A 26,871-nucleotide genomic window follows, 5' to 3' on the forward strand; every position below is an offset into this window, starting at 1 on the left:
CTAATCCATGTTTACCTATGTTAAGTGAGGAACCTGAGTAATTCACATTTTCTTAAAGTCAGCCTAAAGACCACAGAAGCTGTGGTCTTTTCCCTTCCTCCAGACAAATGTTTTCTTCAATGAGAGATGAGCTTTTCTTGCTCTTGCCCAATGATAAAATTTCACCACATAAAAGGTGAAGGGCACCACATAAGCTATTCTCTGTAAAAGCGTCTACAATTGGTAGAACTACAGCAGGTATAAGCCATTCAGAAGCAGTTTCTGAGGTTTTCCAGTTCAGCCTTGGTAATTAATTTTCTTAATTAATTTCTCTGGCTAATTCTGGTACAGCTAAGTTTACTACAGCTTTGTCATTTAATCCTGTTTTCAGAAGGCTTTTGGATTGGCCATAAGCGTGGATTTTGTGTTCAATGCTTTCTGCAGTAGTACAAAAATAAAAATCAAAGAACTGGAGCACAAAAAGGTCACATATTTTAGGTGCTGTTCTCCAGATGTGCCTGTTTTCAGGTTCCTCTGTCCTACCTTCACAGATAAGTCTCACATCAGGAACAAGCCTTCCATGGCTATCAGGGAAAACAGATGAAGGGCAGATGAAGTTGTGTTTATTGGCACATACAGGCCACTGAATTACTGTTTTGATAGTTTCAATCTTCCTCCTTTCACATAAAAATAGCAACCTAGTGAGGGTAATGACTTGTCTGTCCTACTGTTTCATGCATGACACAACACAGGGATGCACTCAGTTCTTATCTTCATGAAAATCCAAGCTGATAAACAACTTCAGCACCTTTTGACATTTCAGTGCAGGGCTAATAATTAGCATAGCTCATCTGGTTACCATCACAGACACTTCACAGACTAGAGAATGTTTATAGTTTACAGTATATGAAAATCCTTGCTTTTTCACACTGATGATAGGGCAACAAAACTCCTTTTTCCAACCAATGTCAAGCAGCCACGGGACTTACTGACTTAAACCTAACTCTGGAAGTTAAGGCTGATTTATTTTCAATTTTTTTTAGTATGCTGGTAAAATACCAAAGAAAAATAAGCCATCAAAAATTCCTGATCATTGCTTTTCAATTACAGACCATTTCATGCTGTGGAAGAACTGCTCTCCCATCATTATATGCAATTAATAAAAATGTGGAGAGAACCACTATCACAAATCATACCTTTGAAGCGTAATTCTGAAACAAAAACAAATCCAAATATCTCCAAGAGCACCAAACAAATGTGCTGCCAAATACAACCTTTTGAACACTTCCACCAGCACAGGTCATTTCGACTGCAGGTAACTAATGACTAGATATGCTCGGCCACTGCTTTCAGGGCCCAGCCGCCACAGACTGAACTCCAGGCAGAAACTCAGTTTCGCAAAATGCCTCTACATACTCAGTTCCACGTCTAAAACCTTTGCCTCTCAACTTCTGTAAATCCTAATAAGAAGGTGCTGTTCCCACATAAACAGGTTGTTATCACTTATTAATATTAACTGTAAGTTAGGGTTTTGAAAAATAGGTAATCCCTCTAATTTTGTCCAGATTGCCTCTGGGCAAAATTAAATATTATCCTAATTGAGATGTTAGTATAGTTTCTATGTTCTCCAACCTCAGTTAAAAAATACTTTTACAAGTAAAGCAATAGATAGTACCAGGGAGAACTTGGAAAAGAAAAGAAAAGAAAGCTTATCATCCATTTGTTACAGTGTGCCACGCAACATTACATTCCAAAGAGTACAATTTTACTTCTAACATGACATCACTAAAAAAGAAGTTGAAGAGAGAAATTCTGTTCCAGTGTCTCATTACTTGCCCCTTGGCACATTAATCCCCAAAGCTGTCTCTGAAAGGAAGGGACTAGGTGAGGGAATCAAGAGCATTTGCCAGATCCTTCACAGAATCAGGAATTTCTTAGACCTGAGCTGGATAGCAGAACTCACATATGTTACCCAACCGGCAATAAGAGCAAAGAAACCATACAAGACAATAGCTGCCTCTATCAGTCAGGACCACACCACAACCTTACTGATTGCATATTCTTCAACTGGAAACACTTAGCAAAGAAATAACAAAGGAAGCCTTACTTCACAGCACCACCAACAGAACTTGAAGACCTACCAAGCAGAAAGGTTATCTTTCAAAAACAGACCACCAGATTTTCAGTTTGGTTCCCATTCAGCTAAGTCAACAAGAGTCACAGTAAGAAAAAGAACAAACAAACAAACAACAAAACCAATCAAACTTACATTATCAGCCAGAACTTCCCACTAAGCAAGTTTTACATAATTTCTCTGCCCTCCCAGCATATCAAGATAAGGAAATTCTGAATTCATTGCAGCTGACCTGATGAGCCTTGTAATTAGGACATGCAGTGTGGTCTTTGGGATCTTTAAGAGCACTAACCCTTTCACTGTCAAGCTCAAACCCTATTGTAGCTCAAAATGAGACTCCCAGTGGGAATTATTATTTGTGGTTTGAGTTCTTCACAGAATCACAGAATGGCCAGGGTTGGAAGGGACCTCAAGGATCATGACTCTAGCCTCCCTGCCACATGCAGGGCCACCAAGCTCCCCATTTAATACTAAACCAGGTTGCCCAGGGCCTCATCCAACCTGGCCTTGAACGCCTCTAGGGATGGGGCATCCACAACTTCTCTGGGCAGACTGTTCCAGTACCTCACCACTCTCTCTGTAAAGAACTTTCAACGTAAATTTTCTCTCCCTTAACTTAAAACCATTTCCCCTTGCCCTGCTGTTATCTACCTTTTCAGGGAGTTGACTCCCCTCCTGTTTGTAGGCTCCCTTTAGGTACTGAAAGGCTGCAATGAGGTCACCCCGCAGCCTTCTTTTCTCCAGGCTGAACAAGCCCAGTTCGCTCAGCCTGTCTTCGCAGGGAAGATGCTCCAGTCCCCTGGTCATCTTTGTGGCTCTCCTCTGGACCTGCTCCAACAGCTCTCTGTCTGTCTCGTAATGGGAGCTCCAGACCTGGACACAGTATTCCGGATGGGGCCTCGCAAGAGCAGAGTAGAGGAGGATAATCACCTCCCTGTCCCTGCTGCCACCTGTCTTCTGATAGAGTGCAGGATACCATTTGCTTTCTGAGCTGCAAGGGCACATGCTGGCTCACGTTAAGTTTTTCATCCATTAGGACCACCAGGCCCTTCTCTGCAGGGCTACTCTCAAGGACTGCTCCTTCGAGTCTGGGAGTCTTCCAGCTTAAGGCAGGTTGACTTTGCTAGGGCATACTGTGAACACAAAGTAATCACTGCTCTTGGTGGAACCCAACTGAGGAGCAGTCTCCCTGGCACCTTGCAGATGTGTACCAGTATGCTCGAGGTCAAAATGAGTCAGAATGCAATTCCCTCTTCCTCTCTGTTTCTCTTTATATTGTCATCTTTATAAGACCATTGACGTTCTGCTTGTCACCCTGATCTTCCCCTGGACATTTTGAGTGTGAAACTAACTCAAAGCTTTTGTTCAAAATCTTTCTTGAAATGCTATTTTGCAACAGAGCAAAAACTCAGCAAGGATTGAATTGCTAATTTGCTACATTAAATGTCCCAGACAAAAAAAAAAAAATGCTGGTTTATGTACCTTTGCAACATTCACTGTCAAAGGCAAAGATAAAACTGACTACAGGACCATTTGATTCCATCATCCTTATTATATGTTCCTGGGCTTTTGCTATTTCATTCCAGGGCCCAGGATGAATTTTCTCACCACCACCCTTATTATATAACTGGGCTTTTTGGCATGGCTTTTTCTCTTGAAGAACTGGAGATTTCCACAGTGAGGGAAACGTAGCACTGTTTGCACTGATGCTCTTTATCGTATCTTTCAAGTGCTAAATTGATGTGTTTTTCATATTGACTCAGAGTTAAACTGATGTCAGACCATTTTCCAGGTCAGATTGGCAGGAACTGTTGAGTTAATTTGCCTGATTCTGTACTAGAAGAGACAGAGAATTCTGGGATCTTTTAGGAATTTTCCTTAACAAGAAAAGTTATTCTTTGAAGCCTCAGTGATGTTGACAGTATCCGTCTTCTCTTCTGTTGTAGCCTGCTGGTTGTTATATTTGTGGCTTTTCCTTGTCTTAACGCTGGGCTTCATGGTGACTACAGAAGAGTGTTTCATGGTGAAATTTTGGCATGTCCACCTTTAGCAAATATTACACCAGTGCCCTGCCAGCAGAGCCATATGGTCACTTTCTCAGCCTGCTGTCACACATAGGCCATAAAGCCACGGCTGTCTGCTAAGATTATAATTTTGTATTAGTAAAGCCATTGGTCTGAGGGAGTCCTGGCCTTTCACAAGGCTTGTGGATACCATGATTTGCAAAGAAGATTTCCTGATAGAGGAGACAGAACTATGGTCTTTACAACCTGTCCGTTCCCCCATTGACCTGAAAAATACCAAGAAGCACTGGTGTTGGATAGAATTAACTAACACATTTTTCACAGTGCTGAATATCTCCCTTACAGTGGTTGTAATAGCTCATTGGGAAAGATATGTAGAAAGGAAAGTAGTCACCTCTGTGAGTCATATGTCCCATTCAAAACCCAATTTAGGCAGCAGGTAGGCATGTTTTGGCACTGGGTTAGCCCTGGGGTCAGAACCAGCAGCCTACTTAGGGTCAGAATTTGTACATTCTGTTACACATTTCTGTTAAAGGTAAAGAATTTGGAATTTTACATATTCTGTGGGTATACACACATTTCTGTAAAAATCAGGTAATAGGGGTTTGCAAAGGTACTAATTGGTTTAATGCATGTGAAGTAGCTTAAGAATCTCTTGGCAAGAGAGACTCTTAAAAATAGAGATTTTGTATTTTCCAAGCGTATGTTATAGAAAGTGGCTCCTAGGGAGACAAGAACTTTTTGAAGACCCTAATTAATAGTATTTTGGCATCCATAGTACTTCCTCTTCCTTTTAGCAGTTTGATGCCAAGAATTTCCCATTCCACCAGTGTCCAATAAATCTCAGAAAAAAAATTCCAGTGACTGTTGGAGGTATTTGGAGGTATCTTTGCTTACTTGATGGCTAAAGCAGCTAAAACCTTTTCATTAGTTCTTCCAATAGCTTTTCCTTTTGAAATATACAGGTTTAACCCCCGAAACAAAGTGGCTGACTCTCCTCTAGGCAGATAGAACTAGAACAGATAGCATAGAACTACATCAGCACTCTGCTAGTTTAAGTCCTCCATGAGATCACTCACAGTTTTGTAAACAGAAAACCTGCTATGCATGTCCCAGACTAAAAGGGAGGGAAAGTTGTAATTACTTCCCCTGGGGCAGAGAGAAGGTCAGTGGGAAGTCCAGGGCAAAGTCTGGGGCTTTGGACTCTCACTCTGTGGCCCCTTGGGTTGATCTTACTCCTATGCACCAGCTTTGCCTTTGTAAGGGGGCTGGTGAGACTCAATAAGCCATGTCTGACCAGTGAGTGGTGCCTAGGGCTTCTGAAAGATTCTTTCAGTAAGTGACTGTTACAAAGAAAGCACACTCAGTGTACAGATATCCCAAATTTTTGAGACCTCTGAGATAAATATAATCCCATTTCAAATTTATTTGCAAGTTATCACAAGTAATTTCTGTATGTCTTCAATATATCTATATAACACATGTAAAGAGTCCATTGAAATATTTTGATTTAATAGTAATGAAAAACAAGGCCTCTGTAGAGGCACAGGTTGGATGTCTTCTTACCTTACTTTCCCATAAAGTAGCAAGAACTCTGATGCCAGTAGAACTACATGGTTATGGCACTGGTGTGAGGTCTATCAGACCTGAGAAAGACCCTTTCCAATTCAGAGTGGAAACGATTGTCATCCACAGATAGAGGGAGCGAAGGTCATATTGAAGTACAAAAACTAGGTCTTTACCATTCATTAAGAAGTGTTTAAATAATCCTTAGAAAATCCAAGACAGATGTAGGTCTGAATGTTCCTTGCTATTGGTTGAAAGCAGGACTCTGTGTTGACTGTCACGTTAACTTGACTGGAAATTAAAAATTACTTTGCATTTTTCTCATGGTTTTTTCCTTTCTCCAACTTCAGTATTGTTCTTATAAATAGTTCTGTTCACAGAAATGGTCCATTCTCTGCTTTGTTCTTTCTCTTTTTGCCAACATATTCTAACTAGAACATGACTGTGGCACAATCAAACACAAGAAAGCAATCACTGCTTAGAGGCAAGGCTGTGGATGAAAGAACCGTGGTTCAGTATGCTCCCAGCAGTAGAATGATCATCTCTATCACGCTGCCCTCAAGAAACCTCTTTACTGATGACCACTGTATTGCTCCCCTCAAATGCACAGAATCCACATTCCTAATGAAAAAATCCCACATTTTTTTAATGTTAATTTTATCCTTCCCCTGCCCAGATCAGTCTAGGAACAGTGTTGCATTTCATGTAAAATTTTCTTTTCTTTTGCAGGCTCTGAGCAGCAGTCTGTATAAGAGTGCATCTCCTTATGGCTCTCTTAACAACATAGTGGATGGGTTAAGCTCCCTTACTGAGCATTTTTCTGACCTATCCCTTTCTTCAGAAGCCAGAAAACCCAGCAAGAGGCCACCTCCCAACTACCTGTGCCACCTCTGCTTTAACAAGGGACACTACATCAAAGACTGCCCACAGGTAAGGAATATACAGTATTCTGGAGAAATTTTTGTTTTAACTTTGAACATTCCTTCATTTACTGACACAAAATTTGGCTGAAACAGTTCTTTAGAGTAACACTGAACAAATGTCTTGACAAAGTGCCCAGCTAGCCATGTGTTCTTTTAATCTTTTCTTTATCACAATGCCGATGGAAAAAAAAACTTATTTAATTTGTCTATTAAGCATTATAAAGGATACTCATACAGGCACATGAAAAAGTAGAATTTGGAAACTTAAAAATAGCTACTACGTTATTTTCCATCACAGAGACTGTGTAAATTAAATTTTCACACAGCACACCATATAGCCATTTTGGCAATGGCACTTAATAAAAAAATATAACAAGTTACATATGCTAAAGGAGAAGAAATTGTTACACTGGAAGGGAACTTTGAATTGGTGCTGCAGTAACGCAAGCTCCAAGTGAACCTGGTGCAAAACGTCTCTTGTCTCGTAAAAGTGGTTTGCTATACTTGGCAAGATGTGACGGTCTTAGATTCCAAGAACTTTTTTTGTAGTGGCAAAGCTGGCAATACTTATTTCCATAGAAAAGAGATATAAACCTGTGTGCACTAAAAGCTCTTACTGATCTGCAGGTTTTTTTTGTTTCCTGAGGATTCAAGCCACAATGTGCAAGGCTTCTCCATGCTCTCAAGTTTCAGCTGGATGTACTTGTGTTTCTGGCTTAAACTTCCACAACTCCAACTGTATCTATGTAGTGTCCCAAGGAAATTCAAGTGCTGCCAATATTCTAGAAATACAGATGAGGACATTACTGTCATCTGCTTTACTATGGTTTTAACCTCCTACCCCCTTAATGTGTGACTTTCAGCAGAATTAATCTGCATAGAATTAACTACAGCTTGTGGCAGTTGGAGATATCAAACGCACATAAGCCAAAACACAGTCAGAAAAGCATTTGCCAGCTGAGCAAGGTCAGTGTGAAATCAAGTCTAATGTCAAATGAGCTTTAACTGAGTGTATTCCAACTGCTGCTATGCGTGGGCTAAATTGTTTTCTTCATGGAATTCAGCTGTATATCTTTCATTAATTCTAATGACAGCTGTGGAGCTTTAAACTGCATTTGCAGACCTAGGTGTGGCACCTGAAAATATTTTTACTTTACATTATTTCAATATATGTTCAGTAAGGCAATTCTCTTGAGGAAAACATGAAATTTCCCTTACTATAAGGTCAAAAATACTTTGGTTTGTGTACTTCTTTGGTTAATGTGCTTAGTTTAGTGTGCTACAGCACTTATATAGATATAGGATTGTGTAACAGCGTGTGTTGCTTAACAAGGGTTTAGAACTCCAACTCCTAAGCGTGCTTCACAATGACGTAGTGTTGAGCTGTGGGAGATGGCTGCCCTGCTGCACAGGCAGTCAGATGGATGTAAATGTCCCTCAGTGATCAGCATGTCCAAGCTGCAGCTCACACCGACAGTCACAATCAGACATGTCAGTGTTGGAGCAGAAATGCACTGTGTATTTCACAGGTATTCTTACAGTTTGTGCATTGGAGATTCAAGAACACATAATATAATAATTGAAGATGCACCCACAAAAATTCTGGGAAATGAAAACTAATTAAGATTGTAGAAATATTGTAGAAATATTGATTTACTTAAATTGCACTTCCTGGGTGCACAATTATTTTTCCATATATTAAGATTTCACTAGCAATGTCTTCAATTTCTATGTGAACTGGGAAATGAAATGACTTCCTACAGAGCATACTCCATGGCTGGCTGACAAGCCAGTATTGAGAAAAGGGCTGCAGGACTGCCAGGCATCTGCTGCACCCATCCTCCTCCAGTTACAAGCAGCCATATCACGCACTGCCTTGCGTAAACCAGTGGAGTTTTAGTTGGGAAGAGATTCAACATTTTGCTGCTCTTGAGGGAAACTGCTCCAGAATTTAAGTCCTCTCACAACTCAAAATCTTCCAGCTTCCAGGGTAAATGTAACTTGTGGCCTCTTCACAGTCATTTGTTCTCATGCCAACATTGTCCTCCGCTGAAATAACTCATCTCCCTCCCTGGTGTTTATCTCAGGATGTATTAATAGACTGCAACCGTATCCTCTCTCAGCATGCGTCCTGTGGGGCCAGCTGAGCCAAGCCTCCTCAGCCCCTCACAGAGGCACCCGGCCCCACAGCTCCCATCTCTGAGCTCTTGTTCTGTTCCGTTTCCAACACGTACGGCCAAAGGGCACACACAGCACCCAGATCGCATCTCATCAGTGCGTATGCTGTGCATGCACCTGGCTGCTTCTACAGACCAAAGTTAGTTTTCAAATCCTACTTAAGGGGTAGGTGATATGAAATCAGCTCTTTGTTGCCGGTATCTAGCACATGCAATGTTTTGTGGTCTAGTGGTTTCTGAACACAGAAATGTAAGCATTTCACTTATTTTCTCTAAATTTGAGAATAGATCTACAGGGGTGACCTGGTATGCATGAGCTACATTCAAAACTTTGAAAAAATTGTTCTCAAGAAGGGACTAGCAACAGTGGAACCAAACCTTTAATAGAGAGGCATCATTTGCCACCACAGCTTTGGATGGTAATTGATTTCTTAATTTCAACATTACACACACTTAATGACTTAGATTTTGATGCCTAGCTTTTCTAATGCTGTCAAAAATGGAAGTTGCTTTGCAAATCCTACGAGAAAAGGGATGCCGTTTTGCATTTTTGTACTTAGATTTGGAAACAGAAAAGAGATAAAGTAATCTGATTTGGACAAAATGCAAATCAATAAATTGTGGTATTTTTATTTTCTTTTCGTGTAATTGCCTAATACGAAACAGATTTTGGAATGGAGTGTTTTATGGAGTTTTTCCTGCGTAACAAAGAAATTGTGTAACAACTTTGAGATTTCACATCCTCCCTTAATTCTGCTTGTTACAAACACCATAAAGATGAGCGTTCTTTTTTGACTGCTGTAAAAGTTAACAGCACACCATACCAGTGGAAACATGTACATTGCTTCAGATTTCTATCCTAAGTGATGGTGGTGCTCTAGGAGGCTGGACAGTTCTCACTGAAAAGGTCAGCTGTAGTCAGCTATCTGCAGTTTGTCTGATATCCTGTCCAAAATGATCTGCTTGGAAACTGAAATGGAGAAAACTTTTAGTTCTTCAGTAGGTAAGAATTAACTATTCTTTAAACAGTTTCTGTGATGTTTAGTGGTAGAAATCGTGGACTTCGTTTTAGAAATGACATGAAGTGGGAGCGATGTTGACTGCAATTCATCACCATGAATTTGTCTACATTTGCAAAACCTGCTGTAATTAGAATGTACACAAAAAATGCAGCACTTTCAATTTTTAGTAGCATGCAAGGATACTTGCATTTTCTCTAAACTAATTTTGCCTTTCCGTGTCTTAAATGATATCATCTCACCCATACCTCTCTGAGATACGGAACCATTACGTAGTGTATTTCCAAATTTTGCACTATACCTATAGAGGAAAATGCATGTGCAAACTCATAGGAGTACAGACATATTACTATATGTAATGAGAAACAATATTAGTCTCATTTTGTGCTGTGTTTTTAGCCCTGAATAAAAGGTATGGCATGATTCAAATTAATGAATCCAATGAGAGCTCTTCCTTTGGCAACACTGATCTGCAAAGCAGATCCTGCAGAACAGAAGTACCTTGAGAAGACATATTCAAGTCAATGGGAGTAGCAGGTAACTGCTGTGACTGCCAGAGTTTGCACAGATTTACCTTTGTGATTTCATGCAGGATGTGGAACAAATCAGCATCAAGTTGAGTGCAATCTTTTTTCCCCAGCCTGCAGCCTGTTGTGCTGGATCACCCTGCCCCAAAGCTGCTCCTCTTGTGCTCAGGCAGAGCAGCTCCTGGCAGCACAGCTGGCTCAGCACTGCTGCCCAACAGGCAGCTCTGGGCTGCACGTTTACAACAGCTCTTGTACCCTAAGCACAAATCTCATTTGTCTTGCACCTTGCAGTTGGAAAAGGCAACCAAACATCCTCAAAATTCAAGGAGCCCACAGCTGTCCTTTCCCCAGGTACCGAGGTCTGGCTGAGATGGCAGTGGGGAATAGGCTACCATCTTTACAAAGATAAAGATTTCACCTTTCTGGTTTTTAGCTTAGAAGTCTCAATTGAAAACCAACTGACTGACCAAACAAAAACCCACAAGCCTCTTGAAATCTATTTTTATAGTGGAAGACTATATTTCAAAAAGCCCCAAAAGTTAAAGGAGTCAAATACATTACAAAATTTATTGCTGGTTGCAATAAATTCTCATATGCTTATTCTTTTTCTCATATGCTTGAACTTAGCCCCGCCGAGTTTCTCAGCCTGTGAGATTAGCTGGACACACTTTCTCAGATCTTTTCTACTTTTACTATGAAGACTTGCAGAAATTTGTAACAAAAGTCTGGTGAACTGTAACTTAGTAACATTCACTCTATCTCTGGAAGTTTACAGTGCTTAATAGTCTGAAACATCAAAAGAAGCACATTACTCTCTGCTTTGGAAATCCTGAAAACTCAGTGCATGCCATGCCTTCAAACTGTTTATCAGGAAGGTGAAGACTCAGCCAGCTGCACATGAGTAGGGGGATCCCCACAGTCCTGCCTGGAGAGAACACTCCCAAGTGCTGGGTATGAGACTGTGGCTGTTGTTTGATAAAGCCGTTGCTTCAATAGGAAATACCGAGCTCTAAAATACCAAAATAAGAGCACTTGGTGAAAAAGAGAGCAGAAATATCAAGAGAACTGGGGTCAGCCCCTTTCCTGTCTATCAGACTGCTTGATATTGCATTTACAAACTCTGGGAAACCACCCAAAAACAAACCTTATGTACGATTCTTAAGCCATTATTGCTGTGGCCCACTCTTTATTACTGATATAAGTTTAAGCTTTTTTGTTTTGTGTGTGTGTAGGGGGGGATGATAAAGGACCTGGATCATCTCCCCTATCAGGAAAGTCTGAGTAACGTGGATCTGTTCAATCTGGGGGAAAGTAAGCTGAGATGGGATCTGAGGAATGTTTATAAATATCTAAAGGGACATGGGAGGCAAATGGATGAAGCCAAGCTCTTCTCGGTGGTGTGTAGCAATTGGGCAAGGTGTAACAGCCTAAAACTTGAACACAGAAAGTTCCATACAGAAATGAAGAAGAACTTCTTTGTGGTAAGGTTGACAGAGCACTGGGACAGGCTGCCCAGGGGGGCAATGGAGTCTTCTTCTATGGAGATATTTAAGACCCATCTGGATGCTTACCTGGGTGACCTATTATAGGGTACCTGCTTTAGCAGGGGGTTGGACTCAGTGATCTCGAGTCCCCTTCCAACCTCTGTGATTCTGTGAGACAATCTCCCAAAGTATCTTCCAACCTTATTCTTCTGTTATTATAGATCTGCATATTAATAATACAACTCATTATCTTGAACATGCACAATTTACATTTAAAACCTGCACACAACAGTCCAGACTCCAAGTGACATGGTTTAGGTCCACAGCATGTGGTGATGGGTTGATGGTTAAACTAGATGATCCTAGCAGTCTCTTCTAATCTTAATAATTCTATGATTCTGTGACTCAAATACTGTGCAAGCCACTGGGAGATTTACCAGCTTCTTTGAGGTAGACTGCATATAGCTATTGCATTGGTCTAAATCTGAATTCTGTTTACTAATGATTTGTTACTTGCTTCACTTGCAGCAAAACTCGTGTTGAAACATAATTAAGTGCTTAGCTTGGAAACAAATACTATGGGCATTCCTCTTGAGAGAGAACATAACGTCTGGTATCCAGCCCTCCACAAACTGATTTGTGGTAGATAAGGCACGGAGAGGACTACTAGGTTAAAACCACAGTATTCTATAAACTCCTATTTTGCGCTGATAAGGAAGTAGTAATGGAAGACTGAGCGAATAATTTTTTCTCATTTCATGAGAGTATTTTTCTTCAGTGTGAAGTACAGCTTGCAGAATTTCCATCCAGGTTTGGAAGTTTTCAAAACCTGCCTAGAGAGAAAGCCCTAGAAAACCAGATCTGAACTCAGTGCTGGTCCTGCTTGGAGGAGGAGGTTGAATTTGGTGACCTCCTAAGGTCCTTTCCTCAATGATTCTGCTTTACGATAATTAAACACATTTTCAGGTTGTGCAATAAGAGATCACTGATTGTCCTTCCAGATATCTATATCACCCATTTACACAATCCTTCCTCTCTGTGCTTTTAAATCAAATACTTCTGTGCAAAATACAATACTGCTAAAAAATAAAAGCTGAAGCAAATGTGCATTTATTGCAACAACACATAAAAAACAAAAGACTGCACCCCTTGGAAACAGCAGCAAAATGCTCACACACAAACACTTTCCACAGAGCTACAGCTTCATTTTTCTTTTTTAAAAAGATTTTTTTTTCAAGGAAAATGTCTGTTTCAAAGAAGGGCTCAGCTGAAAAAGCATAACAGTTTGTGGTAATACAGAGGAAACATTCTTTGTCCTGTAATGTGTTACAGTTATCATTTACTCAAATGAACATTCTTGACACTGCCAGATTGAAAAAAAAAAATTTTTTTTTGCATCCACCAAATGTATCAACATTTCAGATCTCCTTCTCAGTTTTAACAGAAACTCACAGTTTTTCAAAAAGGGAAACACATTTTCTGTTAATCCTCATACCCAAGTGGAGGAGAAGCTGGGGTGATGTCAGGAAAATGAGACTTTCTGGGTGTAGAGGTGGAGAAAGATTGACCAGGGAGTAAACTGGCTTGTCTCCACCCCCTTAATTCACAGAAGAAATTAAGATACTAAATAGAAATAAATCCCTCTTCCATTTCGCTGATGATGTCTAACTGCAGGTGTCGGTGTTGTTTTTCTCTATCTGGCTTATGTCAACAAAGGTAAAAGGAACCTTACATGTTTAAGTATGGCTGGCCTATTTTACAGCTATAAAGAGGTCTACTTCAGGATGAGAACAAATTTTCCCAGGTGTGTGGATCCAGCACTGCATGCATCAGGAACATAAATCATTGTGCCATACTGGTTCATGGATGCCAGCTTCACCTACAGCAAGCTCAGGAGGCATCTGATCAGTCTGTCTGGGTGATGGTCTGAGTTTACTTACAGTCAGCAATCCTAGGGGTACAGAGGAAGACTTGAGAAGTCATTGCATGTGCTGGAGATTAAAGCATTTCATCTTGTCAGTGACTCTAGGGTACAATGGCTTGCTTTGCATCTAGTTTGTAAAGAAACTATGTCTATACTGGAGTAGCTCTCCAGATTCTGTGCCCTCGCAGAAGAGCGCATTTTGATACAGATACCATTTGTTGCTTGCACAGTAAGTCACACATTTTAGCCTTATATTAATGGCATTTGGAGCAGATAGCATTAAAAATGATTGTAGGTTCATTTTTAAAGCAATGTTACTCTGTGCAAACCTGTGAAAGGACAGTCAGTGTTTGTACATTTGCTGAAACTCCAAACCTGAGGACTTTGGAGACCTGTCAGTCTATCATGCTGATTTGCTTGCAAATTCAAATGAGAGCAGAAACTGTATTTATTTTTAATTTACTTTTTCACCCATAAGGGCCATTCCTAGTGCTTTAATAGTATTAAAAAAACTTGTTGGTTCCCTAAAATTAGTACCATTAAGCTGTTACTTGCATAAGAATGCTTTCTGTTTATACTCTGGAACTGTTAGCTCTGACTTGAGTTTACCTTCAGAAATTCAATGTATTTATGTTGTACAGATGTGTAAGGTGAGTCTCAGAAACCTAATATCTTTCCCAAATGCCAAACTGACAAAACTAAGAGCAGACCTTGGGCACAAGTCCTGCTGTAACTCCTAGTCTACTTCCCTGCACCACTTTACGGCTCACCAGAACAAATACTAAATATCTTAAATATTCACATTTATTTTTTATTAGGAAAATACACCTTGTAATAAAGTAATAGACAAATTTAATGATAAGCTTACTGTAAACTTGGTTCCTTAGTGTCTTATATTTCATACCCAAAATTGCTAGTTTTAGAATCTTAGAATCATCAAGGTATGAAAAGACCCACAGGATCACCCAGTCCAATCATCCATGTATCACCAATAGTTCTCACTAAACCACGTCCCTCAGCACAATGTCCAAACATTCCTTGAACACCTCCAGGTTGATGACTCTACCACCTCCCTGGGCAGCCCATTCCAGTGCCTGACCACTCTTTCAGAGAAGTAGTATTTCCTAACGTCCAGCCTGAATCTCCCCTGGCACAGCTTGAAGCCATTCCCTCTGGTCCTATCACCAGTTACACAAGAGAAGAGGCTGACCCACAGCTCACTACAACCTCCCTTCAGGCAGTTATAGAGAGCAATAAAGTCTCCCCTGAGCCTCCTCCTTTCCAGACTGAACAATCTCAGCTCCTTCAGCTGCTCCTCATAAGCCTGTGCTCCAGACCCCTCACCAGCTTTGTTGCCCTTCTTTGAACCCGCTCCAGGGCCTCAATGTCTTTCTTGCAGTGAGGGGCCCAAAAGTGGACACAGTACTCAAGGTGTGGCCTCACCAGAGCTGAGTACAGGAGAACAATCACTGCCCTATTCCTGCTGACAACACTGTTTCTGATGCAAGCCAGGATGCCACTGGCCTTCTTGGCCACGTGGACACACCGCTGGCTCATGTTCAGCCCAGCATCAATCAATACCCCCAGGTCCATTTCCTCTACACAGTCTTCCAGCCACTCTGCCCCAGGCCTGTAGCATTGCCTGGGGTTGTTGAGGCCAAAGTGCAGGACCTGGCATCAGTTGAACCTCATCCCGCCGGCTTCAGCCCAGCAATCCAGCCTGTCCAGATCCCTCTGTAGGGCCTCACTACCCCCAGGCAGATCCACACTTCCAGCCAACTTGGTGTCATCTGCAAACTTACTGAGGGAGCACTCAATGCCCTCATCCAGGTCATCAATAAAGATACTGAAGAGGACAGGCCCCAGCACCGACCCCTGGGAAACACCACTTGTGACTGGTCACCAGCTGGATTTAGCTCCATTCACCACCACTCTTTGGGCCTGGCCCTCCAGTCAGATCCTTACCCAGCCTAGAGTGTACCTGTCCAAAGTCATTACTTAGTCATTACTAAGAGAGAGCTGTTCTTTAAGGAGACATTTCTAAAGTCTGCAAAAGCCTGTTTTTTCCTTAAAAAAAGGAACCTTTTTCTTAGAAATTTCCCTTGCAGGGCTGAAAGGCTAGAAAGTTCTTTGTAATTAGAATAAGACTTTCATGTCAGGGCCCAGTCAGTGCCAAATTATTAATAAGGCAATAAAGCCCACGGACAGACACTTAAGTTGAAACATTTGGGTATTTTAGAAGCAACAGCAGACACACTGGAAGTGACATAATCTTGATTTCTAGTTCATCCTCAGGTCTGAGAGTGATTTTCCATAGGATATTCACTACTCTGTTTCTATCTCTATCTCATTCTCTGGCTGCAGGGAAATTTGCATGGGGTTAGAACAGAGCCTCTGGAGATATGTGTTACTGAGTCATAAAAACATTCTTTTTTCATTCTGCATAGAAGGAGCACATTTCCATCCAGACTTCGATGTGGTCTCAGGCTGCAATTCTGGATGTGAGTTTAGAATAATTTCCCAGGCTCAAGGCTTTCACGTACAAAATACTGGTTTCAAATCCATTCTAACTTGAACCCATGTTTCAGGTGCACAGCTGTAGATAAATCTCTGCAACAGCCCAGGGAAATCAATACCTCCACCTGGGTGAGCATGCCCACACCACCTGCAGCTACCAGGAAGCCCAAGCACACGGTCCCCACACAGCCCCAGTGGGTCTTACATGAGCTCATGAGAGCAGAGAGAATGTTATTCTTACTCCTAAACTCCAGGTTACACAGCTGAGAAAATTAGAGAAGGAAAAACAAAGTGGAGGTAAAAGACTCATTTCAAAGAAATGGTGGGGAAAAAAATGTTATTTTCCAGAAAGTCAAAAATGTTTACAGGAAGCAAGGGAAAACGGAGAATCATGACCATCATTTTTCAGGCTTCCTTGAAAACGGTGGCTCATCACATAAAACTACAGCCTTACTCCTAGCCTGATATTGTTACATGACTGTGACAGACAAGCATGCATCCACCTGCATGTCACCTGTCACAGGCAGATCACTTTCTCAGAACAGGAGATAGCTGTATCTTCTGAAGGAGGCTGGAGTGTGTTGAAATGAGAGTAATTGTGCTCTGACTTCAGAACATGCTGGTCTTTTTGGTGTTAGTGACCAAATGCTTCTATCTGCTTTCTGCTAATATGAGAACATTATGCAGCTGTATCCTGTGTGATGTCATGTAGGCAGTTCTACCTGAAGGGAGCAGCTGAACCAGTTGAGGTCCTAAAGGGTATGTTACAACATACAAAGGAGTAATTCTGCCTTTTAAGCTTGCCCTCATGTTATAATTTTGTTTTATTCCTTACACTAGGCTTCTTTGAACTTCTACAACATGATGAAAATTTCTCTCCCTCTTTCCCTCTGCAATGCAATCACAAATACTACCTGAATCCCCTCATCTCCATTTTCTGCCCGTAGGCAGGGCGTTCAACCTGAGAATTGGGGTTCCCTGTGCCTTGAAGAAGGAGAGAAAAGATAAGATGCACTGAAGAGATACTATGTACTTTCAAACCATCAACCTTAGCAAAATAGATCTAACAACCATTCAGCACTGTTAGCACAGCACCACATACTGGACTCACGACTGTGTCTGCGTATATTATTACTTCTGTTATTCAGTAATGAGAGCTATAGTAATTAATAACACCCTGACCTTTAGGACACTTCTAACACTTCGCTACTGCCTGTTAAAATTTAAATAAATAAATCCTCCCTCCTGCTGCTGTCATTTTCAGCAGTCCCTATTGCAGCAAATCTTACCTGGTTTGTTTGTGGCAAACTATTTTTCTCGTGTACTACAGTGAGTCTATTTTAAACAGAATACAGGAGACTGTCACAAACTCATAAACCTGAAAAGAAGTGCTGCTAACGTGCAACTGTTGAAAGGGATTTTTTTTACATCCAGCACTAACGTAAACAGGTACAGCTAATAAGGGTTGTATTGCTTACACTGAGCTCATGTCACTCACATTTTGTGTTTGTTTGCAAACTTAAGGAAGGAACTGGGCTTTTTTTTTTTTTTTTAAAAGCATTAATACAATTCTAACTCTCATCTGCTTTCTTCTGAGCTCCCATTCCTGATTCAGCACGCATGAGTCTGCTAATGAAATCCAGATGTCAGACAAAAAAACAATAAGCTCTCCCACCCATCTGGCAGATCAGGTTTCTCAGGGATTGGGGAAAAAAAGAATCAGGAGAGATTCCTAGAATGGCTGAAACTTTAGATTTCAGCATGTTTGCAGAGACCAGAGGGCAGCAGGGGGAAGGGAATAGTTTGGAGGTAAAATTGACAGCAAATCAAGATTTTTGTTGGAAAAGTAAGAAGAAATTGAGAAACTGAGTGGTTACTAGTTACTCAGAACAGTAAGGAGGTCTAGTATGCCCCAAATTCACTTCTGCTACTGAAAAATTACACAGAGTATGACAAAGCGCAGCTCTTGAGTCAGAAATGAGAAAGCAATGGGAAGCAAATTATTATATTGTTTTATTCTTTCACTGTACTGTTTCAGGGTCCCATTCCATCAAGAGACTTGATAAAGCTGGAAGGAGAATCATAACATTGACCCCTTATTTATTTTGGAAGACTATCTGCCACATCTCACAGCTGTAACTCTGAGCTTCCTCTCAGCCTAATCCTAGTCCTGGGCTCAGCTGAACACATGATGCCCAAGCCCTTTCCAAGATCAAGAATTCCGCAGGGGACAATTCTTTCCACAGCCCTCAGTCTCTTTGGCAGCTCCTTCCAGCACAAATCCAACAGTAGCTTTAGGCTTTCTCCTTATCCCTAACCCCTTTGGACCAATCAGTCCAGTCCTTCCCTAGACTAAGAATTCCTCATGGAATTTCTTTTTGCAGCCTCCAGTTCCCCTTGCCAGCTCCCTTCCCAAGGCCATAGCTCTGGGCCACCTTCTTTCAGCAGTAATCCCAGTCCCAGGCAGAAGCACAGTGTCCAAGTTCCACTTACAGAAATTCAGTATGCCATAAGGTGAATTTCTAGCATTAGTTTTTGGTACTTTGGAAGATCGTGTTACTCTTCTACAACTGTAGCCCTGCATTTTTTTTTTTTCCTTTACTGTTTCACATTTCTGGAACCATTGAAATTTGTTACACCTTAGGCTTGAGAAAGGACAGACATTTTGTGCACAAAGAGCATTGGGCTAAGCGGCCAAATGGAAAACTTTTTTTTCATTTTTAAAGGAACAGCTTAATAAAAATCAATATTACCTGAGATTTTTATGTGACTAATCCAAAGGAATGTTCCCAGTTATTTTCTGACGAGTGAATAATTGAAATGAAAGCAGAGACTGCTGTATTTCTAGTAACATAAGGGTGCTTTGTAGTGTGCTTTGACTTGGAGGGGTGTTTTCATAGGCACAGGTTGTGTGGCTTTCCTTACTTCAACTGCATTTAATTTAAAACAAACCACAAGTTGCTTTCTTGTTACTTTTGCTTTTGTGTTTCAACAACTATGCTATTTATTGGTTAGCAAGGTCGAGATAAGCTTCTGTAGGTAGATCTAATGCTGCAGCAGAGTTCACTCCTTCACAGGTACTTCCCAGACCTATAGGTGAAAGATTTACAGACTCTCTGTGAAGGAAATCTTCCTCTCAGTCTCTTTAGTCACTTCTACACCAGTTTCCTTTAATTTTGCATCTGAGCTTCTCAAGGTATATGCCTGTGGTTTGTGCTATTAGTCTCTTTCCAGGGTGAGTCTTGTTCATAACATGTAGCATCTCTATTTAGTAACTGCCTTCTCTAACATGAGATCAGATATACAATATACCTTGCACTCAGAATGGAAGCATTCTGGTAAGCTTAACTCCAGGGAGCATGAGAAACAATGCCTCAGGAAAGCTTTTTTTCCACCTACTAGTGAGTGCTGCTCTGTTCCCACTGTGCCAGAAAGCAGAGTGTCCAACAGAAGTGGCCCTCTCCCACAGCCGCACTTCTCCCAGGACCTGACTGCGCTGCCTGCAGGCATAGACATCTCCCTCTGCTCCAGGCCACCAGTCTAACCTAATTCTGATCCACAAGTTCTGTAACCATGCGAGGTGAGATGACCTAATAGAGCGTTCTGTAGACTTGTGGTTTTCCAACGTGACAGCTTCACATTTCTGAATGTTTTCCATGGAGGACAATGGCAAAGCTCATGATTATACCAGTTATGATGGAGATAAATCAGCCCATCAGGAGACAGAATTACTGCTGGACATATTCGTCAGAAGCAGAAGTTCAGCATTAGCACAGGCTCCAGGAGATACCTGCCAGAGTGAGCAGAGCTATTGGATGTTTTTGCCTCCCACAAAGGGAGCTGCTCTGCAGCTACAACACTTTAGTACTGGATCACTGTTATGCTGTCAGCCCAGGTTATCAAGCTGTTAGTTCTTCATGAGCAGGCCTTATCTGGACACTGGTTCACACTGGTGATTTTTTGTGATGATGGATGGTTAGAGCTGGGTGCAGCCTGCAGAGCTTGCCTTAAAGCCTGTGTTGTTTTTTTTTTTGTCAGTTCATCTGGTGGCTGTATGCAGAGATTCGACAGGACTGTTGTGCATAGGAAACAGAGCAGGGATGGATAGTAGAGCTGGAATTGTCACTGCTCTTGCTACGAATAGGCTGTATGACCCTTCCATGAAAGATGCAAACCATCTTGCTACAATTCCTTGGGCCTTGCCCACCTTTCTCAGGGGGAAGAGCACTATCTTATGAAAGCATCACTTTTCGTAAACACTTCTTATTGTGCCTTTTCTTTCTACCTCATAGTCTTCCCTCCTACAGGCCCCTAGTATGTAGGATGGCTGATAAGGGCCAAAAGCAGAAACTAGTAGAGATAAGAGCCAGGGACGTGTGAAAAGACAGCTGCTGGCTGAAGACTGCCTGCTGTTTGAAAGCAATCAGTGGTCAGTATACAGCACCATCCTAAGTTCTGTTAGATAGGGCCTCATTCTGACTCCCATCTATAGCTATGAAGAAGACCTACTCCAGTAGGAGCTGGAGACAGACAAGCAACTTTGGATGGTAAACCCTCAAAAACAGGCTGTTGTCTTCCTCCAGCTTCCAGAGTTATTGGTGGATGTACTTAGGGCCTGACCTGGCTGACCACACACTCTGCATCATGTCTTACCTTCTCTTTATCTCACATCCATTCTTGAGATTCTTTCACAATCAATTCCTCTCCCTATTCAGCTGCTATAGTTAAAGTCCTTGCTCCTTTTCTGGAGTATCAAGATTTTGACCCAGTCTCCTTTCCAAGACACCTTTCATTTATACAGGAAAATTAAGTCTGAAGAACAGATATTTAGTACATTGAAGCTGACAACACAAGTAGAAAACACACCTTTGGTACTTCTTGTATACAGTTACCCAAGACACAAGCCTTATCTAGTTTTCTAACTTAAAAATATTTTCCCATATTTTTCCCTTTTAATCTCCAATGGCTGTCATTTCATTCACTGCAAGCCACTCCCTACTAAAAATGTTTACCTGCCTATCATTTTTTGCAAACCAAGACATAGTTGTTTAATCTCTGGACATTTTTAGCACACTTTGGTCTTTTGCTACATTGCAGTGAGGAACGTGACCAAAGTACGTTGAGCCACAAGAGTTAACTTTGTAGATCCAGGAAAACAATTTGAAGATCTTGAAAAAGCCTACACTGCTTTTCAGTCTGACTCCATACTGTCAGCCAGCAGCTGAATATCCAGCAGTAGATTTTTACTGTCTCTTTATAAAACTGATGTACTCCATACTGCTTTTCAGAAACCCGATTCCTTCTAATGACACTTCTAGCTAAGATAAATAACCAAATTTGGACACTAAGTACAAACATACTGTATATCTTAGGAAGACAAAGCTCCTTGGAGCTGATTTTCCTTTTAATCCCTCCCTGACTTTCCTGTTGGGGCAAACTATGTGGACTAATCAGATAAACATCCCACAGACTACAGAACCAGTGTTCCTTCACACATAGCTGAACCTTTTCAAAGAGAATCAGGATAGCATGCCTAGCAGTGTGCAATTCCTAGTTCTGGAAGTAGCTCCTTTAGAGCTACTTTAATACAAATACATGTCCTGTAAGAGAAAAAAACGAAACATTAGAACGATACGTGTGATCAGGTAGAAAACTGTTTATTCTCCCAAATACTAAGTATTCTCTGCAAAAAGAACCCTCAGATGAAACAAATAAATTGACAGAATTTTGCTGAGTAATTGAAACAGAAATTTCTCATAAGACCATCACTGCATTTTATATGCTGGGGACAATGAAGATCTGAATACACTGGGTTAAAACAAAGAAATAGTGATGTAGAGTGAAGTAATCACACAAGTACAGTCGCGACTTCAAATTCCTCTCTATATCCCATTTGAATGGAAGAGAAAATATGAAAAACTAAAACCGAAATTCCATTGTAAGTCATAATACCAGCACCGACATAAGTCTTTTTGTCAGTTTCTTCAGAGAAACTGTGCTTTGCCCTGCAGTTTTTTTCACTGCTGGCAGACACTTTGCAATTATTTTTCCATCTCAAACAGTGACAGGACTAGGATTTGGAAAAAACTTTACACCCTCTCCTCTGCCCCTGTTGCTTTTTGCCTTACAACCACTCCTAAATTTTCGGCATTATTTTCTGTGTTGGGCCTTAAAGCTGAAGACAGGCAAGCTTAACAGCATCAGCACTCTCGGACAAATGAGCTTGTTTCTGTTCAAGTTTGTGGGGATGCATCTGTTTGTATGATGGGATGATCTGTTTGCCTAACAGACAATAGAAGCTGGGCAATATTACTATCTATGAATTCTGTCTAGCACGGCATTCCAACTTTAGTTAGCTGTCATGTTCATGCGATGGAAAGAACTCAAACTGTACAATGGATACGTTAACCTTGAGTCAGAAATGGCACAATTCTGAAGACCATGCACTGCACTTCTCTTCACATTTCCATATACCTCAAGTACTTCTCATTCTAAGAGATTCTTCCTCACTAGAAAGCTGTCAGCTTCTTTCTGAAGCATGACCAAAGATACCATTTGGACTACCTGCATCTCAGCCTCTTAGCACCAGAAGTGAGCACTAAGCATTGCAGCTTGGATGCACAAGCAGTGCTACAGAGCTGTCCTGTGATTGCTGTGCTGTCTACTTCCAGCATTTCACTGATCACTTAGGTCCTTGGAAGCAGATAACTTGCTTGTTTCTCCAAAGCTAACAGAGTTGTTCCAAGATCTAAACTAAAGAATGTTTTGCATCTCTCTAATTTCACACTCAGCCATGGTAGAATATAGCCGTGTGCAACAGATCCCATGGTTCAGGTGATGACATCAGTTACCTGACCTCTTCGTTATTATCGTATATGTTGAAAACCCCACCCCTGCACACATATTCATCTTTCTTTAGTCTTAGTTTTTGTTTTAGCTACAGCTTCACACAGTACTATCAAACTGAGACAAGAGTGCTGTTGTTTCACCATCCACATTTTGTAAACAGTAGATTTTTACACGCAGATTCAGCTCATACCAGAACTGTTTCTGATGGCACGGAAAGCATCTCTTTATAGCTAGTTCAAGCATGGGATTGATTCAGGGAATAATGAATTTGGGAGAGAGGATGATTCAAGCTGACAAATATTAGGTTCTAAAAATTTCCTGTTACTAGTCATCATTATGAGTAATTCTCAATGCAGTCCTAGTATTTTTCATAAGATAAAACCAATCCTAATTTCTGAATGCATAACTTAGTCCCATACTTGTAAAATAAAGCAACAAACTGTATCAGCACAGTTAAAATTCTGATAAATTTCCTTGTTGCACAGTAATATACAATCACAAGCAATTAACTTTATGTCATAAAGGTTTTACTATATAGACCAAAAAAAGAGAAAAACATTAGCAACCTCAGCATAAAGAAATTGTAAGTGAAAGAAAGCACTTCAAATCTCTACTTGGCAGAAAATAGTGAGATTGTTAAGCACTGATAAGAACAGCAGAAATAAGAAAAAAGCAAAAAGACTCAGAGTAGAACTTTAGTGTTATCAAATGAGTGAAAACAATGAAAAATAAACTCACATTGCTTTTGGAACATTTAAAAAAAAAAAAATCAATGTATTTTGAAGAAAGGTTATCTAACTGGCTTTCACTGCTTTTGGAATTTCTTGATCAAGTCAGCCTCACAGCTTTGCTTTAGTCCAAGGGAAAACTTTGTCCAGGAGTTTACGTGTGTTTTACCACAAGATCATTTCTCATCATTTTTCCTTTTTAGAGGACATTTTTCAGTACCACAGTCATCAACAGCACGGGAAAATTTTCAACAGAAAACAATCTGAGGCTATGGGTTACTTTTCTTTAGGGTGTCACTAAAGATACCAGTCTCAGGATTGAAGCTCACTTATGAATAACCACTGTCTAGAGGAGCTAGTCAGTGCTAAGGTACATTCTCCCGCCCACCTTTTAGGTTTATTACAAGAACACATCCTTTCCACCTATTTCAACAAAAGAAGAGACATCAATGCGCCTCTGCCCATGAATCTTGTGAGTTCCTGTAACAATCAAAAAAACCAACATGGTGGAAGGGTGGTACAGGAAACATAATGAGAAAGGCGCTAGCACCATGGAAAGGCATTTCAAAGAAAAAAAGAAAAATGATTACCCTTTCCTGCAAGCAGGAAAAACTCCACAAAGGAGAGATCACCAACTAGAGACCCTTCCCCACTGGCAGTCAGCCCTTAAATGAGGGCTAGGAGAGGTGCAGTCAGGCTCCACCTCTTACAGTCACACAGCTGAATTACCTTCACCTGTGCTCCCAGGGCTGGCCTGGTCCTTTCCCCAGGTGCTCAATCAGTGGTTTAGGCTGTGGCTCAACAGGAGCTGTACAGTTCCTTTCATCTTTTTGGAAAGTGCGTGGGGTATGTTAACATTTGACAAAGCACACGATACACTGTTTTTCTGCACTGCATCTTAGTTGTTGCACAACAGATGTAGCAGTGCCATGCAGAGGATGCTGGTTGAAGTCAAATGAACAAATAGGACGTTTGTTACAAAGCAGCAGTATTCTCATTTGTTTAAAATTCTCATCAAAAGCTGGGCCTCTTGGATTTTATCATACTACGATAGCATTTGCCAGATACATCATGCAAATAGTTGGTTACAATAATCGTCTTCCTCTCACCTCACTTTATGTTCCTATAAGAACACAAATGAGGAAGGGGCTGAAATGCTCTCCCTGCATGCCCTATTCTCAGATTTGTCCTCACGTGTCCCCATAACTCCGCTATGCAAAACAAGGAACTGGAGATCTGTAGACATGAATGTTAATATTGGTACCACCAAAAGCATTAGATATGCATTAGAAATATTATTCTACTTTTACTTTTTTTGTTTTGTTTTGTGCTTTAGGTAGCAGTTCTGGGCATTTAGCAAATACGAAGATCAAATCCAACCATAATTTCTGTTTAGTTAATATTATGTTTATGTTATCATAAGAAAATAAAATAAAAAGATCATACTGTGATTACCTGCCTTGAATTACATATTACATGCTCTTGTTACTGGGAGAAAAACAAAAGCATTCTCTTCCTTTGAAGTAAGTGCCCCAGGAAAATAGAACAGTATCTTTAGGATACATTTCCATAAATCTTACACAATTTTAACTGATAGGATCGAGATCTATAAGGGCTGAAGTAGTCAATATCTTCAGTGGCTGTATGATGTCAGATTTCAACCTCCAACCATCCTTCCTGGGCCTTACACCTCAGGTTTTCTTATATTTCTTTGACAGACAAAAGAGGTTAAAAATTCAATGAAGATAGTTGCCAACACCCAAGAATGAAATCTAAATTGTCCCCACCAATACTTTTAAAGATGTCCTATGCACAAAATGGGGTAGGGTCTGCCCAGTGGTACAGTCTCTCACAACAACTAGCGCAAACAAGGTGTTGCTTTCAGACTGGTTGCGTTTCCTTGTACCGGTGCAGGAAGATGAAGAAAGCCTTGCCTGTAACAAACTGTATATCTTCTAGAGAGTGCTTTGAAACTAAAAAGCTGTGTATTTCAAAAGATATCTGTAAGATACAGTATCTCCCTATGTACCCAAAGTTTGCCTGAGGAATTCTTGTGGTGCAATTGATCTCAGCCAACCAAACTCAGTGATGTATATTATTTCTACAGATGCCTGTCTCTCTTTCATAGTATGACTGGCTGTGACATGGCACAGTATAAGTTCAAATTGGAGCTGCGTGCTGCCCCATCCTGCTAAGAGGTTGGCCTGGAGCTCCCCACCCGGGCTTGAAATGCAGTGACATCAGAACAAGTGGCAGTCCTGCCTGTTAAAGAATTGTGCCCTTTGGGTGGCAGTGAGTGTTCAAATAGCAATTTGTTCTGGTACTGATCATGCAGTTTCAGTTGGCAGTGTATTTCTGGAAAGAAAACCAATGCAGTGGGTGGATAATAGTGTGACGGGTCTGTGGAAAATATTCTTCAACCAAAATCCTGCTAGTTCAGAGAATATGTACTAAAAGTACTTGGGACTGGTTAACAAACAGCAAGCAGAGATTCTGGAAGACAACCATTTGCTGTTTTGCCATCGAAGATAGATCTTACTTGTCTCTTTTTCTTGGGAGGAAAATTACAATTCATGGGAACCAGATGAAAGGGAGAACGTAGTGGTGCCCTGAGGAGCACACCGGTCAGGTAACAAAAGCTAAGATCACAAGATCACACATCGTTTTTTTAACAAGTTGCAGCCAATGTCCTCTTTAATCTGGGAGTGGAGCAAGAACAAGACTATTAGTGATTTATACCACTGCCACTTGTCCTGGATTCTCTCTGTTAGGCCCTGGTCTGCTACACAGTAACAAGGGTCACTCATCCCACAGGGCCTGGAAATGTCAACAGTAGGAGACAGCTATTTTATACAAAAGTAATAAGGCAAATAAAAATTCAAAACCTCTCTAAACAGCTCAAGTTTCCTATAGCAGACTCTGGTCTCATACACCCCGCATTCAAGATTTACTGGCAGTGCTTTGCAGACTGTGTCACAGCAACTTCAGGCTGCTGTGGATGACTTTTAAATGCTTCTAGT

General features: G+C 40.9%; 1 protein-coding gene across 1 annotated transcript in view; it reads left to right on the plus strand.

The window, feature by feature from the left end:
* ZCCHC24 (zinc finger CCHC-type containing 24) overlaps positions 1-26,871 on the plus strand; it is a gene marked incomplete at both ends in the record, with an annotated part of 100,858 nt that overhangs the window by 10,922 nt on the left and 63,065 nt on the right. Inside the window, one exon of the mRNA XM_079536053.1 lies at positions 6,433-6,633. Coding sequence (XP_079392179.1) covers positions 6,433-6,633 — 201 coding nt within the window. The remainder of the gene's footprint in view (positions 1-6,432; positions 6,634-26,871) is intronic.

This window comes from Tetrao urogallus (assembly GCF_951394365.1).
Source record: "Tetrao urogallus genome assembly, chromosome: 5".
Lineage (NCBI taxonomy): Eukaryota > Metazoa > Chordata > Aves > Galliformes > Phasianidae > Tetrao > Tetrao urogallus.